Source organism: Anarhichas minor, unplaced genomic scaffold, assembly GCF_050575085.1.
Source record: "Anarhichas minor isolate MPS153535 unplaced genomic scaffold, ASM5057508v1 ptg000058l, whole genome shotgun sequence".
Taxonomy (NCBI): Eukaryota; Metazoa; Chordata; class Actinopteri; order Perciformes; family Anarhichadidae; genus Anarhichas; species Anarhichas minor.
The window spans coordinates 11,950,854-11,971,658 of record NW_027466504.1 but is presented as its reverse complement, the minus strand read 5'-3'; the positions used below and the strand labels follow the sequence as shown (position 1 = coordinate 11,971,658).

Sequence of the window (20,805 nt, the reverse complement as noted above, 5' to 3'; positions counted from 1 at the left end):
ACTGTAAATGTGGACATGTAAATCTACATTCATTGCAATAACCAGACGCAAACAGTAGGATATGATCTACAAGTCTACATGGACAGATGCAAAACATGTATTTGCTTCTTTTGCAAAGAGATAGAAGATCAATATCTCTCTTATCTCTGATTGTTTTATATGAAGCTAGAGCCAGCTAGATCCAGTTAGCTTAGCATAAAGACAGAAAACCATGGGAAACAGCTAGCCTGGCTCTGTAGGTAACAAAATCTGTCTACCAGCACCTCTACAGCTTAACACGTGATATCTCGTTATTTAGTTTCCCCGGTAGTTTTGCTGGTGTATTTCGTCCTTGTTATATTAATCTCTCAACATTTTCGCTTATTTGCTTTATTACAGAGAAGGCTTTAGCATAAAGATTGGAACAGCCTGTCTTATGATCTTTGTATGGAAACAGTATTAAATAGCTATATGATTGATAGCACTGTCAGCCATGCTGTGAGAGTACCTGGAACTTTTAGTATCAACTGTGAAGCAGTGCTGAAATGTAGTTCCATGAACTCGCTCCCAGATTTGGCGGGTTGTTTATTTCCTGCAGTGGAAACAGCCCATATATTTCATAGTTTCAAAGTTTTAGTCACCATGGTACAACCTCAAAGACCTCAAAGAAGCATCTTTGGCTTGTTTATACAGAGCTTCTGTGTACTATTCATGCCATAGGCTGCATTCACATCAGATCTGTACGGCGAAATGACTGCCCTCCCATGTGGGTAGTGCGTGTGGACTGCGGCGATGGGGGCCGCAGGGGGTGCAGAAAAGAATGCTGAAAAGTTGAAACAGAAACCTCTTTTGGAGAAACGCAACCAGACACTGCAACAGTGGCCGATCACAAAACTGGCAATCCAGAGCTATAAAATCCAGCCATTAGGGATCAAAATACATTAATTGTCGTGCAATCACTCTGACCATTAGTGCCACTACCACACCGTCGCCTCAACACCTGATCTGGTGTGAATGCAGTGTCATGCACACGTGAACATGAGCTGACTTATTTGCAACTCATTACTCATTATTGAGTCTGGGTGTGCTGAGGCTTTGATCTACAAGGTGCTAAATTGCCTGATCTGTGTGATCGTGTGATTATGGCTTATTAGTGGCGAGATACATTTACACAACCCTGTGAGGCAGAAAGATAAGTAGATAATAAGATATTCGAATGCTTGACTCATCAAGTGTTTGTGCTTAACAGGAAAATGACTGGGAAGTTATTATGAAGAGTTTGTAACAAAAAAGACGATTTGTTCCTCTTCTGTCTGTTTTTACAGGTTTCAATAGGAGTGCCATCTAAGTCTTCTTTTTTCACATTCGTGCCAGTGGTGCAGACATTACCAACTGAAAGCATTGTTACTGAGGAGGAGAGATCTGGAGCTCTGACAGGAAAACCAAGTAAGGTACAGCAGCAGCAGCACACACACACACACACACACACACACACACACACACACACACACACACACACACACACACACACATGCAAGATAAAGAGTGATATTATTGCCAACTGGTTTTCATTATCTTTAACACGATCATGACTTTGATTACAAGGCATTTACCAGAATGCACGTGCTGACTTAATATATGCTGTTCACTTAGCTGATTGACTTTTCCTTGGATTGTCACCTGATGCTCGAAGTGTTATTTTACATCTCATCTCTGTTTGCAAACTTGCTTGTGTTTTATATTTTGTCCAGTTTATCCCATAAATTGATGTAATCTAGTTTTTAAGCCTGCCGCCTTGTGCTACATGCTAAGATTACCAGTTTGAATGCACCCAGACTGTCGCTGTTTAATGATGATGACAGCATATGAATGTGACAATTTTCTACCTATATTTGATGTGGCAGATATGCCTTTCTCTTCCTCACTCTCCCTTTATTCTCTAAATTACATTTATCATTTTTTTTATCAAACTTTTGAGCCTCGACTTACAATACAATGAATCTCTTAATAAGGATTTTGACAAACATAATGAGTGTGACATAATGTTATTTCCTTTGAATAGAAAGTGAAATTAAAACTATAATAAGTCTATGAGCCAGAACATATCATTTGACTACTTTTAAGCCTTTTCAAATGACCCTAGTTGTTAGGGACCAATCATGTCAGTGGCTTAAGGGTTAAAGGACAACACTTTGCCTCTGGGCAAGACTCAATCTCACTCCTACCTGCAGCATTTTAGCAAACACACCACAACTTTCTTCTCAGCCGGTGAAACAGCTGTCAGTGTGACTCATCCTCAAGGAGAAATAAGCGAAATAGATTCACACAAAATAATAATCGACTTATCTTGAGTACGTTTTCCACAAAGGTTTTAACACTAGTGGGAATGAACATCATTGAGTAATATGATTTGACATCCAATTATTTTGTATTCCAGGTGTCTGACTCACACAGCACATATCAATACATAATGTTGTTTCAAGATGTGTACATCAATAGCAAACATATTGCTGAACAACCTCAAGGGATCAAATTTGGTTTGATAATCAGATACTTAAGAGTAATTGTGGACCAATCTGATTTCTTAGGTCACTGTAGAAGAGTGCATTATATAGAAGAGAGTCTGTTCTAACACTACAAAATAAATAAAATAAAATAACTGATTAAAAGGCAACCACAATTTTTTCTCTGATCTTGGGCTCAACTTTATGTTGGAACTTTAATTCTGCGACAACTTTAATGCACCCAAACTACAAATGTTCAACAGAAAGTTATTGAAAGCAACCATCGTGGGGGCTGATGTAGACCCTCATTAGTGTCGATTGTCGAAGGGGTTAATGTGCTTTTGGATGTTCATCCAGCATCAACATTACGGCAGCAGCACATCTCCGGGTGCCTCGGGATAGCGGACTGCGTCTGCTGTCTGATGTCAGACTTCAAAGGCGTTCTCACTGGCGGGGTGGCACCATTACTTCCCCCACTGCTTTTACCTCGAGGAGTGACAGACCTTCATGCTGTGAACCGCCAACACGTGACTACTCAAAACGCTCAACAACCCCGTGTTTCAGCATACATAGGGAGTATTATCTTTCACAGATGCACAATGTTAGATCGAGTGTCACTATGCATGGCTTTGTGCTCATTTCTCGCTGCCATGTCTTCATTTGAACACCATTTCCACTTCATTCGTTATTTTTCCTTCTAAAACTCTATCTCCATCTTCCTCTCGTGGAGGGGTCAAAGTACTCATAAGGCAGAATGGTCCCTTTCAGAAGGTTTATGTTACTATATTAGTATATTATAATGTTGCATTATTATTGCACAACATGTAGTTTAACCTGGAAAAAATGTCATCTATATGCTACTTTATATATATATATATATACCATGTGGCTGATTTTATGACATGCTATGTTTTATGTTAAAAATTAAAAGTAGAAGTAATACTAGTAATATGTCTGTAGACAGATTTTGTGACCGCGAGAGAGTGACAACCGTGCAAGATGCAGTTGAAACTTTACTGGTCTGTAGTTGAGATCAAATTATTTATTTTTGCACCTTTTTTTTGTGGGGGAGTTTTTCCCTATCCGATGAGAGGGTCCAAAGACAGAGGATGTTGTTTGTTGTACAGATTGTAAAGCCCTCTGAAGCAAATTTGTGATATTGGACAAGACAAATAATACAATTGAATTAAATTAGATAGAAGTAGGGAGTAGAAAGCTGGGTAGGGGCCATCACAAGATGCTCATAGTTCACTCTGAAATGTAGGTGAGTAGAGGTATGAAGTAGCATAAAGTAGAATTACTCAAGTAAAGTAATAATACCTCAAAATTGTACTTAAGTGCAGTAGTTGTGTAAATTTTAGACTTAGTTACTTTCCACCACTGATAAGTAGGACTACATTATGTCAGCATATGAGGATTGTTTTCCATATTCTGTTGCTAAACATATTAAACTGTATGAATGCAAAAAGTGTATTTCCCAAAATGTTAAACTGTCCTTTTGACACACTATATATATTTAAGCGTTCTTACACAACTTTCAGAGTTATTTGCTTTGTATGAAAATGCTTTTCTGCTAGTTTGTGCTGCTGAGGTAAGTCTCTTCATGACCACAAAACTGCTAATTTAATAATAAATCACATTATTGTACAAGTAGTAGGCTAATTATACATGTACTATGCAAGGGTTGCTGGGTTTAGTTGGCATGTTAACTATCAAACAGAGCAGCCTGACGTTCGCCTGCTGTTACTCAGAGTCAAGCCAGGAGAGAACATCTTGTGAGCTGTTTGTGAGCATCACAAACAACAAGCCAACACTGCACCGGATCTGTGTCTGCAAACCTTATCTCAGTCGCTGCAGTTGGACTACACAGACGTTTTTCCTCTGATGGAGTGGAATTGTGGCACAAGGTGGATTTCGTGCTTTCTTACACCTGTTTTTTGCCGTTTTAACGCATGAAGGATAAGTAGCACTCCCTGTGGAGAGAGAGCTTCCATATTTAGTTACGAAACGGCAGAATGTGAAGAATTACCTTTCAGACAATTGGCAGCTCATTATTCCACCACTCTAATTCACAGCAGCCTGTGCTTTTCAAAATGTCCTATTGAGAGGGAATAAATTGCAGATGCTTCGTAGCAGTATTTCAAATTAGTAAGTAATGATGTAACCTCAAGTGGCCATTATCAGTTTGCATACTGAGTGGCCACCATTGATTTAAAATATGAGGTACTAACTATCATCTTCCTGCTTCAAATGTGTGGGTGTCTTTTCTATTCCTACGCAACCCATGTGCATCACATATCTTCAAACAGACTAAATTAGTTGAAGTTGTAGCAGATATTCCTCTCTGAAATACACTGTACGACTATTCTTTATGAGGTATTTTGTTCAGTTTCGTGCTAGAAAACGCACATCTCAGCTAATGAGAAACGACCAAAATAAATGAATCACATCTTAATCGTCAAGAACTTTGCCTAAAGCTAGAACCATACCAAATGGGATTAAATAGTCAAAATAATGAGTTCATGACGAAGTAGCTGTAATTTATCTCTCTTGCATGACCTTACTGTGCATCTAAATTACTCTAATGGCAAGTTTTAATTTGATTGTGTTTTGGAAAACTTTGATTCCAGCAAGTCGTCCAAAGTTATAACGGTATCGTCACATGTGCAGTCCTAAGATATGTCAATGGGTTTACACATGGAAAACTGCATTTGATTTCAGTGCTAAATATAAAACTGCTTTTCACACACAATATGTAACGATATCATTGACATGAGCTGACATTCATGTTAAATACAGTCCTAGGAACAAGTGTCATTCTAGCTGCCTTTCATCTGTTTGATTACTGCTTATCTACAGTAAGGTAACAGGAAAGCACTGAGAGAATTATATAATTCATTTCAAAAACTGAAAGGTGTCATTATCATGTGGTGTCGTATATTGTTTTTCGGATCATAATTACTATAATTGTGGGAGTTCATATCAGTAATGATGCATGTCCCCGTAAATATCACTCATATTACCCTAGAATATTCCTTTAACTCCAATTCATTCTCATACAATAAACCACGACTATTTGAATCATATCATATATAATGTAATGGCCTGAATTTATGTTTTGGTCAAATGATTTAAAATTGCAGTCACAATCGTTGACAATGTTGAGTTAAAGTAAATGATGATAATCTTGAATAATCACTTAGCTTAATTTAATATTAAGACGGCAAATGAGGTTTAACATAGTGAGCTGTGGAGGTGTTGGTAGGTGGATTTACCTTAATCTTTAGTTCAGAATTACCTTTCTTTGCCGAGTAGGTGTGCACATACCAGGAATTTGACTCTGTTTTTTGCATATCTCTGGATGTACTTACACAGAAATAGAAGGACAACAGAGCTGGACAAACAAAGGTAAAAAATAGATTGAATAGATACACAAGTAGTGAAAAACATATATTATATAATATAAAAAGCAGCAATGACCAACAATGAAACGAATAGTGCAAAGACATAGATACTGAATTGATACATATTGGCTGGCGGTATAGCGGTGGATATTTTGGTGTTAGAGGGTTATGGACGGTGTTTGACTCTGTTGGTTTTGTGTACTGTGTTCTGCCAGAGGGGAGAAGCTGAAACAGGTTGTGTCCAGAGTGTAAAGGGCTTTTTTCCTGCCAGTTTCCTGACTCTGGAGGTGAATACAGTACGTCCTGGATGGAGGGCAGGCTGGCATCAATGATTTTCTCTGCAGTCCTGTCCATTGTAGTCTGTTCCTGCTGTTTGGTCTCTGATCCAAACCACCCAGCGATGGATCTGCAGAGAACAGATTGGATTATTGCGATGTTGAACACACATCCTTTGCCTTTTTCCTGATGGTGTCTATGTTGGAAGTTCACTTCAGGTCCTGGGAGACGATGGATCCACGAAACCTGAAGACTTCCACAGCAGACACAGTGTTGCTCAGAAAGGAAAGGCATGTTATCTTTAGAACGAACTAAGCTATTAGTTTCCCCCTGTTTCCAGTCTTTACGCTGAGGTAATCTAATCAGCTACTTGAGAGTGGTATCAATCTTCTCATGTAACTCTCAGCAAGAAGAAAAGTATTTCCCAAAATTCGAATTTCTTCTTTAGATTTTATATCCAATACATGTTTTTAGTTTACTATATGCTGGCATATTTTTTTCAGTGCCTGGTTATCAAAGCAGGTGGAATGTAACTAAGTTAAATGTTTGCTCAATTACCATACTTAAATACAACTAAGGTACCTATTACCTTTTATACAGTTCTTATACTACAGCAGGCTTTATTTCAGAGGCAATACAGAACAACTAATTGGGGATGGTCACTGGTCAGTCAAGGATATTTGTATTGTTTGTTCTTGCTGTTTACACAGCGATACTTTGTGATCACATCACACGTGTGACTCTGGACTCTCTGTCGTCTTGGTTAAAGTTCAAACATCATTTCAAGCACATTCATCTTGCAGAAAAGCTTTTATTTAATTTCTTTTGGGACACATAAAATGCTAACATTTTCACGTATATTTAATTAAGTTGATTTGGGTGGACCAGGAGGAGCATGGGTTAAATGATGTGTATCGGCAAGCCTCTCCTCAGTTGTTCAGTCCTGCTCATGCGGCTTGTACTACTCTGACGTCAGCATGAGCGTGTCCATGTGAATTATATGTGTTCGGGCATGTGGTGTGGTGAAACCAAGCACACCCCCTGAGCTCAAAGAGGCTCGCTGAAGTTCACCTCAGGTTTTCTCAGGTTTCACTTGCTCAGTTCCTCCTAAACATTTGCCTCATTTTCTCCTGTCAGAGCGTCGCTGTGTCCCATGAGAAGACATCCGGGCCGACCACGTCGAACAGGGAGATTTTAAAAGCAGAGATTGTCTTTATCAAAGACTTTGCAGAGAGAGGAGCAGGAAACGCAACCCAACCAGGGACAAAACATCAAGTAAGTACAACATGAGCACTCTCAATGTCCTCTGAAAACTTTGACAACAAGCTTTATGCTTGCCATGTTACAATATTAATATGTGCATGTGTCAAATACTGTGTATCTGTGGATCAATACAGGGTAAATATACACTGATCAAGTTGGCGTACATCTAACATTGTCAAGAGATAAAATAAATTAATGAGGCAGTCCAAGGTGGACATTTATCGCTTTTCAAATCTTTAAGATTTTGTAATACTTCACTCTGGCTTTTAAGAATTTAAAGTGACAATAACAATAACTTTATAGTTGCCATTTATTTATTTATAAAACTTTTTTTTTATTTTTCAGCCGTCACTGGATCACGTGAGCCTCTCTCAAACCAAAGTCTCTCCTTCAGTCGCTGTTCAATCTGAAAATATCCCCAACCACGTAGCTGCCGGGACAGCCTCTATGGAAACAGCTGCTGATAAACACAGGAGCATTTCCCAGCAGCAGTGTCACGATACCTCTGGACTTGCTGAGGTTAGCTCTGGTTACTTTGTGAATAGAGCGCATGTGTCAGAAGACGGAATGAGCCCCACACACTCTGCAGACCTGTTCCCCACCCCGGCTTCCTCCAGAGAGTCCATCCTCTCAGAGTGCTCGGACGGAGAGAAGAGCTGGTCGGCTGTGCAGCTTTCCTGTGTAACCTCTCCTGTTTCTTTCAGCCGAATCGGTTCTCCCTGCTCATCTGTCTGCTCTGGCATCTTCTCCCCCGCTGTTGTCCAGATCAAGAGGCACTTTCTCGCTCCTGGCTCTAGTCTGGTTCACACCCCTGGTTTCTCATCCTGCGAGAGCTTGTCCTCTGTCTGTGCCCAATCCCCCCCTCCTCCTCCTCCCCGGCACCGGCCTCCTCTCACCCGACTCTCCCTCCTCACAGCCATCCTAAGAAAAGGCCGCCTTCCTGTCCTGTCCTCTGCAATTCAGAGGCCTTACACCCCCTGCTGGCCTGTTAACCCTGTGACCCTATCCTTCTGTAAAGCATGCTCAGCAGCATCCAGTGTGGCCTCCATTCCCCTTGACTTTTCCTCTCAGTTCTCCTCATCAGCGTCTTTAGATAGTCAGAGCCATGATCACAGGGAGCCTAATAGATGCGTCACAGCTCCTCCACCTGTGCAATCAAATGAGCTCCGCAGAATGTGCCCTCCAACCCAAGTGAAAAGATGCTCGGAGCAAATTCGCTCAAGCAGTGCGCCTCGATGGGAGCAGGTTATTTCACCCCTGGCAGTGAAGAGCACACTACCCCGAGCTCCACCTCTATTTTGCTCAAACTTTAAATCTGTTTCTCCACCTAAGCATGAAGAAATTGACGATGCAATTTCAAAAAAGCTGCAACGCACACACAAGTCCCCTGAGCTAAAGCTCATAAACATTGACAAGGGCCCTGCAGGTAATAACCTTAAAAAACTCATCTCCCCGTCCACTAAAGTTATGTATGAGCAAGAGACCTCTGCGCCCCATAAATGGAATCGCCCGCCAAATTCATCTCTCACAAGGCTTCACTCGCTTTCTCAACAACTGAGATCTCCACCGGTCTGCCCCCCTCGGCTTCAGCCTTCTCAATCACGCTCACCCGCTGACACAGCATCATCACCTGCACAAAATACCACAGGGAGGTATGAGTCAGGGAGGAGCTGCCCCGATTCCAAAAGTCCCTCAGCATTAGCTGGTTTTCACAAAACTCACTGTCTGTCTCCTTCCCGCTACACAACCATCGCTTTTCCCGGATGGCCGTCACCCACCAGCTCCCCGACGCCTACGCCCTCTCCTGCTCCACCAATCAGAGACTTCACCCCCTCCCCTTCTCTCTCCATGCGCTCCACGCCCTCCCCAAGGCCCGGGAGTGGAATATCAGACTGCAGTGACAGGGAGGGTAAAAAAAGAAAGGTAGCCGCTCTGCTTGCCATATGCATGTTTAAACTGAGAATATTATTTAATATGCTCCCTGTGACATACTCGTCTCCCACATTATGGAGTTAAAAACAGACTTTGCTCACTTGATAGCTGGATATCAAGTGCTGTTCTCTGTCTGTAACTGTTTTTAGATTTACATTCCTTATTTGTTGATGTTTTTATAGATCTTTGCTTTGCAGAGATTTAAAACTGTTTGCTGGTTTGTAATGATTGACAAATCTGAAATGTCATATGTTGAAGCAGGAGGAAACCCATCATCAGTAAATCAATACAGAAGCTTTTCAGAACTCTGGTTTCTAGGCCAGACATACATGCCCGACGTTATTAACCACCAGGGGTCCAATTTATTCAGTGCAAGCAAGGAAATATAAGTCAATGTGGGACTCGGCCGTCTTGCCCGTCTGTGTGGAAAAGTTGGCTGTAACTGAACTTTTACAGTCGGTCAAATGAGCCACCTGATTAGCTGTGACAGCAGGCAAACACACGTCAGTATTGTTCTTTCTGTAGAGCGTCTCGAGCATGGCTGACTGTTTTGCATGATTAGTAGCCTGCGGCAGTGTGAGATAAATCATGCCTGAAGAAATGTAAAATGTGAATCAATTCTGTCTGCTTTTTTTCTCTCTATGAACTCCAGACACACAAGATTAAATTAAGCTACAAATCCCTCGCTGCAATTCCTACAAACACCCTTCTATTGGATCAGCAGGTAAGTTCATTTGTTTGACTCTAATCCCACAAACTCATTTCTTTATCCTGTTAAACATCCAGACATATGAAGCCCTAATGGAAGTTTGATGGAGGCAGTAAAGCTAATTTTACTATGTGGAACATTACGTGATGAATGTCAAATAGGAATTAACTCCGAAGGTAAAGTGTGTATTCAAAAATAACTATTCTTTAAAAAAGAAAAGAAGAAGATACATGTCAAATCTCTAATCATCAGGCTTTAAAGATAATTACATTTAGATTTGTATTTGAAAAAACTTGTTGGCAGAAATCTCATTTCATAAGGACTAAAAAAATCAAATCAGACTCAAAGAGAGGTCAAAAAAACATGGCATATTGCTCTGTTATCACTGCAGCATTGCACACTTTGAGCTGCAGAGGAGGGAGATCTGTGAGAGTGGATGAATACAATTTGTCTGCAGGAGATGTTGCAATGTTGTCTAAGCCAATCTGTCCACTCTGCTTTGCATTGACAGGCAATAGATGAGCAGGTAGAGAGAGAAGAGAGTCCATGTGACAGTTTGGACGGAGGTGAAACATTTGACAGAGGTATTGCAGACACCCACGCTAAGGTATTACTGCTCACATCACTGCTGGTTTTCACTGCACAATTCCAGTCCACTGACTTCAATTATTTCCCACAGATGTGTTCACCCGCTGAGCTCCGGCAACAGTCAGAGGAACTTTATGCCGTTATTGATGAGCTACTGGCAAATACCACTCCAGCAGTGAGTTCAGTTACATTATTTAAAAAATAAACATGTGCAAATGTTGAATTGTAATATTGATTATGATTTTATATTTTTTCAACCTTTAAGAGCCAATCATCCCGGTCACAGCAGCCCTCCCGGTCATTAACTACCGACGTTGGTCTAAAGGTAAATTATGATGCTTTAACAGCATGTGACATGAATGACAAACTAACAAGAGGATTTATACCACTCTCACATCTGTGTGCTTTTACAGGGGTTGTGCCTGACATTTCATGTATTTTTACATCAGAAAATGGTCTGGCTTACAGCCCCCATGAAACCACAGTTTGTCATTTTTACATTTGGATTTTTGTATGAATTAAACAATATATAACATGTTAATCGGTGACCTTTAGAGGTGTTTAAAGGCGGATTTTATTGCCTTTGGACAGAGCCTGGCTAGCTGTTTCCAGTCTTTATGCTAAGCTAAGCTAAATGGATGCTGATCGGTATCTTGTTTTCACATTTACCTGACATATTTTGACATATCTTGTACTTTAAAATAAAGTTTGACCAACACTTTTCCACACAATTTAAGTTTGTAAATATTAACCCAAATGTAATAACATCTACCTACCTACAAAGAAGAACCCTCCATCTGGTTTCCACATAATAAAATTCACATGATTTTTTTCCCAATACGTGGTTTCTGTAACTCTTCTGTTTTGTTTCAAATATTTCTCTCTTTCTTTTTTTTCTTTCAGCAGAACAACTCATCATTTACAAAAACCTTGGGACGTGAGACCAAATATGTGAGTAAGAGTAGTTCTGTCTGTTAAAGGCGAACGTTATTTTATTTGCTCCCAATGGCCGAAAGTGACAAACCAATTTATTTTTCCATATTAACTTTCCGACCATTTTACGTTACGAAGAGAATATTTTCCATCAGGAATTTTACTGCTAAAAAAATCTGAACACAGATGTTTGTGTAATCATCTCATGATGGCAAATATTTCTCTCTCTCTTTTCTTTTAAACAAATGTATTTGGCTTATAAAGTATCATCATTCCTAATTCACAAAACTGACATGAAGCTCGATCATTTCATACTTTTGCTTGTCTTTACATAAAACCTTCAGTACTTCAAGTGTTTTCTTTTATCAGTACGAGAGCAGATTGCTTGAAAACGCTCATCTAAACAACTTCACACTCCATTCTGTGCTTCCTTGTGTCCTGATCAATCCACCTGCCATGACATATAGCTGCAACTAGTGGTGCAACGAAATTAAGTACATTTACTGAAGTATTGTACTTAAGCACAATTTTGACATACTTGTACTTTACTGCTTTTTGTCCTTGTACTTTTCAATCCACTACATTTGTTTAATACCTTGATTTACTACTTGGCATATTCAAATTTATAATACAAAATATGATTTACAAATATATTATGATGTATAATTATGGCTAAAGATAAGAATTTATTGATCCCTTGGTGAAATCCACAAGCTGTACGGAGCTGTACCCAGGTGTAACAATTAGTTGGGGTCACCTCTGGATACAGTACACAGTGTGTACAAAATGCACTTTCAATAAATACATTGTGTAGATCTCAAGAGCTCACACTCCACACTGAACGTCCTTGGGTCAGCAATACACCTGCCAAGTGAGAAGTCGAAGGACAGACAGACATACAGAGACTCGTTCCATTTTGTGAGAGACTATGTTGATACTTTTCTTCTACACTGTTTACTCAGGCATCTGTATGCAGCTTGCACCCATCTACTGGTGTGGAAAGAAAGCTCATGAATCCTAAAAAGGTACTGTACATATTCAATTATTTTTTGACGAAGTTCAGGCTACTGGATTTGCTTTACTAATGATGTGAAGGAAGCAGGAATGAATTCCCACTCTGCTGTCAAAATGTTTCCTTCCAGACAAAGCCCGAGGTTATTCGCCCAATGACGGCCAGTCCAAGACTGACAGTGGAGGATGAAGAAAAATTTCATCCGAGACCTTTCCGGCAGTTTGTCGTCAAACCGACTGACAACAAAAAGGTAGGCTGGTGGAATTAGCTCATATCACAGTGCAGGAATCTGTGTCTGCGCATGTAGTGATCACATTAGTTTTATTTTTATTTTAAGTAGTAGCACCCACACTCCTCATGGGTTAAAAATGTAGCTGTTTAAAGAGAAATGTTTTAACTGGACTCCCACTTTGACAAGTTTTGACAGCAGAAGAAATTCAATTGACTAAAGAACCTTCTCAAACTACAATCCACTTATCTGCTGTCCATCCATATGCCTGTTATGTTCCAAAGATGTCTAGAATTTTGCCAAATACAATACTGTATATTCGCTGACATCATGGTATCCGAGCAAGTTCCATCTGCCGAGGAGGACTACAGTTGAACCCTGTAAAATCTAATAAGTGAAGCTTGACTTAAAACATTTGATTACAGATAAACTATTGCCAGTTACGGCTCTGGTGAAACAGACCTAATCATGGGTTCATGTGAATAGAAACATACCTTAAAAAATGTATATCAAGTTGAACACGCCTTTCTGTCTGTGGTACATGGTGGAGAGCTCTTTGTCTCGTCCTCCGTTATTAAGTCACAATTAAGCAGGTAATCAACGCCTCCTGATTAAGTGAACACTGCAAAGGGAATTGGAAAGTAAGTTAGGTGGAGATATTAAATTAAGTTTGAGCAATCAAAGCAGTATTTTAAAATCAATTTCCTCCACCGCACCTTCTTTGTAAACCACTTATCCTAATATACTCATACTGATTACTATTTTTCCAAATAAAATCAGACTCATATTTGAGGTAAGAGCAAAACGAGGAGTTTCCTCTGAACTCGGGCTTATGGGTTGAAGGGTTTGTTGTTGTGAGAGAGAACAAATCTAATCATTTTCAAAGAAGACGCTTCACACTCTGCAAAATCACGTCTCTCCACACAGCTCATGCTTATGTATTAGTTCCACAAGGAATTTTCAGAAAATAGTATTGAAAACTCCCATCAGTCATAAATTGATGTTTTGAGATTCAATAAAAAATGTTTAGAACTAACCTTCTCGTGCTTTGTATTTTAAACATTAACATTTTACCTTTTACCATTCATTTGAGTGACAATTTTTTAATTAAACTGCAATATTAATACGATTTGGTAAGTTTTCACTAGTTATCTCTTACATATGATACCCCCCCCCCCCCCCTCCTGCTTTTACTATTTTCAGCTTTGTGAAACGATAATGACTTTGGGGTCTATTCCAGTTTTAAAAGCCCTATATGTAGAAAGTTTGAGTGATTATAGCGTAATTCAAATTATTGTGATGGCTTACATTCAATTTAAGTCCAATGTCCGAAACTTACAAATGCTACACATAGAGGCATACCTACGTTATAGCCCAACTTATACTAAATTATAGATTCGACAATACACTTTAGAATAAACCAAGTACATTGTTCAGTGCCTCTGTGGAGATTAAAAATGTCTCTAAAGTATAACAAATCAAGATCTTCACTAAAATGATTTATGATTGATGTTGGGAAAATGGGGACAACTTCCATCTATTTAACTGAAGTCACCTCATCTCCAGGACAAAATCAATAGTATGTTTAGCTTAAAGACGATGTTTTCATTCTGACTGGAAGAAATTGGAAACCTTCCATACCTTGGCCTTCAGCTGTCCATTGTAGCTGAGTAGGCCATGCTGCTTCTTCTCCTCTTGTTTTGAATTTCCCCCACACCGCTTGTCTCGTCAGTCAGCCTCAAATCCTCTGAGAGGATTTGAGCTGTCAAGGTCCTGTCAGTTTTCCAAACGTGTTCTTGTCAAACTACTTTAAGCGGAGAGCTTAAAATAATTCTGCTCAGCTTTCCATCGAAGACGTTGAAGCAGTGTAGAGTGCAGAGTGTTTGATGAAACATCATATTAAAAAGCGTTCAATAGAGAAGAACAACATGAAACTGCTTGGCTCCTCAGGTGATGAAAGCATGTCTTGGAAAATCACTCTTCACTCTGCCTCAGAGAAAGTCAGTTAACAGCTTCAATTTGCCTGCTGATGAAGGAAAAAAAGTTTGAAGAGCCATCAGGAGGAAAAATAAATGCGTGGCAATTCATCTGCCAAGCCTTTTATCATACAATGAAAGATGGTAAAATATGCCCATTTGAACTGCAGAAGAAAGGACACAGGGGATCCCGTATTTATACTGGGATAGCTTCTTGCAGCTTTGGTGCAAGACATGTATTTTCTCTCTGTATGTGTGTTATTTACTGAGTTTACACATTCAACTGTTGTTCCGCATCAATATTGTTATGAACATTTACTGCAATGCAAATGTATTTATCAGGCCAGTTTTCATTTCCCGGCTTCTTTTCACACAGAAGGTGAAGTGAACCAGAAAAAGAACAAAACTCAGTTTGATAGCAAATTTACACGATCATTATTACTGAAAGCTCCTTCAATGGAATTCACAAGGTTAAGCTTCTTGTGTAATTCTGAGCTGTATGCAAAATTATAGTCTGAACGGTTTTCATTTGTTGAATATATATAAAATATCAAGGTCAACAAAACAGACTCCATACAGATATACAAAGAACGGATGCGACTGTGAACACTTAAACCATAAACATGTCGACAATCTTCCACACTCGAGAGATCTTGACATGTTTGATGCTAAAAACACAATTTTTCCTCTGAAAGGCTGCTATTAACCTTCAGACTGCAATCCATTCTCTGTTTATGATGCAGAGAGTATTGTTAGCTTTATTTCTAAGGCCGTGGAATATCTAGCTTTGTAAATGGTTTGTTGTGATGTGGAGCATAATAGAGTGTTTGGAACCATGTAACTTTGATATTCAGTGTGTGATGCAATCTGCTTCTTACCTTGGCATGGTCGACTGCGCGTGGTTTGTCCTGCTGTTGTCATTACACCTCAGATCTTTGATTAATTACAGTTGACACAGTTGTATGCAGTGATCATTAATATATCATTTATATTCATGTTGATTACATTGAAGGTGACGTTTAATGTCCATGTTGAAGTTGTCGTGCGATGCCAACAAACACTTCTGCTTAACATTTGCAGTTAGGATAAATTAAACTTCAAAATCAGTTTACACTTGCAGTTTTTGTAGTTTGGATTCAATTCAATTTAATTATGTATAGCCCAAAATCATATTCTCCTCATAACCCCCAACCATAAAAAAAAAAATTTAACGGGGAGAAAAAAAAGAAGAAACCTTAGGGTTTAAACCTCAATAATGGCAGTAGCAGGGTGTCAGCAGGGCCATGGCAGGAGGAAGGACCAGGGTCCATATAGTCCATATAACCACAATCCACAAAAACCTGCGAGGCGAGAAAGCATAAAGACTCCGGGGAAGAAGCAAAGTTAGTAATGAGCATTAATGGGACATGAATTCATACAGAAGAAGAGAGAGAAGAGGAGAGAGGAGCTCAGTGTATCCTAGGAAGTCCTCCGGCAGTCCAGGCCTATAGCAGCATATCTAGGGACTGAAGGCAAACCTGAGCCAGCCCTAAGCGTTGTCAAAAAGGAAAGTCTTAAGCCTACTCTTAAATGTGGTGAGTGTGTCTGCCCTCTGGACTGAAACTGGAAGCTGGTTCCACAGAAGAGGAGCTTGATAACTGAAAGCTCTGGTTCCCATCCTACTTTTTAAGACTCCAGGAACCACAAGTTACCCCACATTCAGTGATGCAGATATTGATATTATGGCATAATGCCACATAAGAAGAAACAATTTAGAGTCGATGAGAAGGTCGATACCCATCTCATGTTTGTATAGTGAATATGAAGCTACAGCCAGCAGCCAGTTAGCTTAGCTTAGCATAAAGACAGTAAACAGGGGGAAACAGCTAGCCTGGCTCTGCCTGCCGGTAACAAAATCTGCCCAACAAGACATCTAAAGCTCACCAATCAACATATTTAATCTCGTTAGTTTTATTGGTACAAAGGCTGAAGTGTAAAACTGAGACATTGATAATGAGATAGCGGTTTTCAGGCAGCCGGTGGAGACTCTAGGAAGTGACTGTTCCCAGTCTAGAAAACGTCCAGCACATAACTCTCTGTAAAACAAATTTAACAAATGAGATAAGAATTTGAATGTGTTGAAAGTTATAATAACTGACTGAAAGTTATGCCCTCTCTCTTTAGACTCTGTTTAATCACAGCAGCTGAAATAAGATAAGATACAACTTTATTGTTTTTTACATGAAACTGTGGCTTGTATCGCAATGCTCCAAACAGAATAACATAAAACATCTGGGGAAAAATAACATAATTCCAAGCAGAAAGCAACGTATTTTATGTCACCACTGGGTATGTTTTCCAGTCTTTGGTAGAATTAAAGCTGCGTGAGGATGGGGGGTGCTTGTGAGCACACATTCATCAATGATTAGGATCAATAACAACAAACATGGAGAGTGATTGTGTGAGCAGCCAAGACAAGTTGCTCATCAACGGGTTTAAGTGTCTGAATTTGATCAATGTCAGTAGACATTGACAATCACAACCCTGTTGTAATAAGTAATTGAATATGCAATCTGCATGATGTGACAGCCCGTTCATGCGCTCTGTTGTTCATTCAGGCCTTTTGCTGTTGTCATTGGTTACACTGATTTCTCTGTCCGCGGCCTCTTTCCTGTCCCGGTTTCTTTTAAAATCCTGATTGTGCCAGCATCTCAATCCTCATTTCACAGTATGCATATTTCACATGTGTCTTCTGGGTTTAGTTTGTCCCACGTAGCTGTTTTATTACGATCTCTGCAGACCTTTGGTTGTGATGTGACTTGCACCTTATGTGCAAAATACAAGAAAAGACCAACTCATCACAACTCAACAATTACATTGTATGTTTTTGTCACAAACGAGAGCGACTTTAGAGCCACAGCCTTAGATCACCATAATCACCAGTAGCAGGTTGAAAGTACAGAAGATGTAATATTATATAATATCTCTCTATATATATTCCTACCAGTGTTGGGCAAGCTACTCAGGAAACCTTATTCATTATTTTTAAGTTTATTTTTAAGGAATAGTATTGATTTACTTATTACTTGATATCAAAAGTAAGTAGCGTTACTCGTTATATTACTATGTTAGTTTAACTACACACATCAGACTGGTTGATTACATCTCAATATTCAGCTTTGTATGAAGGAGACGTCTGGTCACCAAGATGCATACTGACGCTCTGACGTCATCATTACATAAGCTGGCAGATAAAAACGAATCGCGTTCTAGTAACGCAGCTTTACTTGGATTTATAACTTAAATATATTTACTGTTTTGGAAAAGATAATCCCTTACACAACTTGTTACTTTTTAAAGGAATAATATTACATAAATAAATTCCTGACAGTTACTTACCACACCGAGTCCTGTGTAGTGTATCTCCTGAGAATATGTTTCCATTATAGAGAAGTAAAAAAATAAGAGTCACTGTAAGTATTATTTAACAAGACAGTTACTGAAGACAGAGAAGGAAAGGATATAGGATCAGTCAATTCATTTGAGAAAGACCGAATAAAAAAGCCCCTGGAGAGATGACACACAGGAACACTGCAGCTATACTTTTATTGTTTGTTTCTTTTTACTTTGTACAGCAGCAGATCATTTGCTTTATGTTTCCATTGTTGGTCCCTGTTTTGTTGGACTTTAACACAGATCTGTCAAAGGCGCGGGCTTGGCAGAGGAAAAGTGAACCATTTTGTTGAGCCTCGGAACAGAACATTGCACTGTGTTTGATCAATGACCATATCCACCACCAGTATCCTGATCCACCTTAACGCTGCAGTAGGCTTGTGTCTTTGAGTGCTGGCTTGCTCTGTGAAATACCAACTAGTGGCATCTAATGCAAAAATAATAGACAGTAAAGACATAAACTTTAAACTTAAAACAGTTTCTCTGCTGCCTTATGTGTAACTGAGCTATGTGCATCCTCCACATTTGTACAAATCCTGTCTTTAGCTCTTTTCCATAATGTAGAGCCTCGCCAACGTTTGCAAATTTCACTCTGTCAGCTTTACAGCACAGTGGCAAATAATCTAATGCCGATTCCTGTATCATTAGCCACTGCACCCCTGCAGTGCCACTGAATCCAGAAATTAAACACATTTACTTCGTGAGACAGAGTGACAATCTTTGTCACGTTCATTTCATGGCTGTGAGATGACACAAATAATATTAAAATGTAAGCCTCATTAGGATAACATCAGATGGACTGGTTTGAACATACGGTCTGTGGAATAGTAGTTATAATAGTATTTTTAGCGTGGCTGGATGGGCATATGCAACATTTGACATTAAAGACTACAGTTCTCGTCTCTGATCTTTCAGCCAATATGGAAGACAACACATCAGTTTGGAGCCTCATAATTATGTTAATAAGTCAAATATATCAAATATAGAGCAGGTGATTGATGTCACCATGTAATCCAGAAAGATAATTGTCAATTATAATAAAATACACAATGAATATTCATCCCAGTGCAAACCTCAAGCAGCTGCAGCGACATCCAATTTCAAGCAATTTCACTGTGGGCTAAAATCAGTCGAGCAACAATTTGGAAATTGCTGTTGCTGTTTTTTTTTCCTCTGGTCTCTCTTACTCATAATGCATTAAAAACCGATGTGTCCGTTTCTATTTCAGGTGGAAAGTACGAGTCTTGAAGAGGCAAGAGAAGATTGCTATACAAGTTCAAAAAGGCAAAAGTTTGGAGAAGAGAAGAAGCCTGAGAGAAGAGGTCCACTCTCAGTATTTGATCTGCAGATAACGGAGCCTGATGACCAGACAAATCCCCCTTTCAGTCCAACTGAAGGGCGGATGGAAGCTTTATTATGATATTAAGTTATATAAGTATTAACACCAAAGTATTAACTCTTTATCCTACATTATTTAATTTTTTAATGAACTACTAAAACACAATCAGAAAGTGACTCTTTGCTAAGCCCCGCCCTTTGCTGCAACTTTGCAAGCTGCTAGAGCTACCATGGAGCCCACACTATCACTCCCTGAATAAATATTCTACATTTTTTTGAAAAACAAAAAAGTGATTTCAGAGAGAAGCAGACAGAAAGGTATACAATGTGCGTTTGAAGGATATATCCAGCAGGGTAAGCTGATTCAGCAGCGAGAAGAGGTTGAAAAGATAAAAGATAGTGAACCACCACATCACCTGGCGATCAAGACAAAAGACAATGAATTGAAGGAACCACACTGTTCCATGGGTAGGTCTTTACTCACTATTAACATTATTTTTTCAAAAGCAGCATGTGTGTACATTCAGTTTACCTTCACTAACTAGCGTAGCATAGAACTCCTTACCTACTCTGCTTTTGTTAACTCCACATGTTTTTATATAGAAATTTAACAATTTGAAAAACATGTATCTCCTTCCAACCTCTCTGGGTAACTACAAAGTATCACTTTTACACAACGTTTGACCATGACTAGCACCGAATCCACAAAACGAGTCTGAAAATGAAGAAAATAAATAACCATTGCATGAGAGTCTATGGAGCAGAGCTGTATAGTTGTCGGACCCTAGTCGGAGCTGGCCGATGTTACGCTATCAGTCTGCATTCGAGGGGCAGGACTTAGCGAAGGGTCAATACGACCTGAATTAGCGAATTCATAAAAGTGAACAAAAACTCACCATTCTCTAAGCCCCACCCCCTTAGCTAATGTTGCTACGGCACATTTACAGTTTGCAATGATAAGTGGTGGCAGAGTCACCCCGTGAAATTATTTTTGGAACAATTGGTCCTTAGTTACACACAGAGGTAGATATGTTCGGTATGTGGAGTAGTTACTGTTTCTAAGCAATGATTAGACAGTTGTTGTGGGAAGATGGGTTTAGCAAACAGTCAACTGGTGCAAAACATCCAACAGCAAAGAGATTTGCGATATGGCCCATACAACATAAAAGTAATCAAAATCCTGTTACTCATTCATCTCTAAGGAAAATACTATTTTAATATTGTCATGAT

General features: G+C 39.4%; 1 protein-coding gene across 1 annotated transcript; it reads left to right on the top strand.

Moving 5' to 3' along the window:
• The first annotated feature begins 771 nt into the window (after positions 1–771).
• Positions 772–19,657, top strand: mlip (muscular LMNA-interacting protein). Its single transcript, XM_076077313.1, has 13 exons — positions 772–876; positions 1,305–1,430; positions 6,103–6,183; positions 7,301–7,438; positions 7,772–9,349; positions 10,011–10,082; positions 10,579–10,674; positions 10,747–10,830; positions 10,921–10,980; positions 11,559–11,606; positions 12,551–12,613; positions 12,731–12,850; positions 19,466–19,657. Exons 1-13 carry the CDS (start codon positions 772–774, stop codon positions 19,655–19,657), a joined length of 2,763 nt encoding a protein of 920 aa, XP_075933428.1.
• Positions 19,658–20,805: the final 1,148 nt, after the last annotated feature.

Bases quoted from the DNA above. Each gene is read 5' to 3' on its own strand.
- mlip (XM_076077313.1), top strand. From the start codon at position 772: ATGGGGGCCGCAGGGGGTGCAGAAAAGAATGCTGAAAAGTTGAAACAG. The intron at 877-1,304 runs GCAATCCAGAGC...CTGTTTTTACAG, and splicing joins AGTGGCCGATCACAAAACTG to GTTTCAATAGGAGTGCCATC. The intron at 10,831-10,920 runs GTGAGTTCAGTT...TCAACCTTTAAG, and splicing joins TGGCAAATACCACTCCAGCA to AGCCAATCATCCCGGTCACA.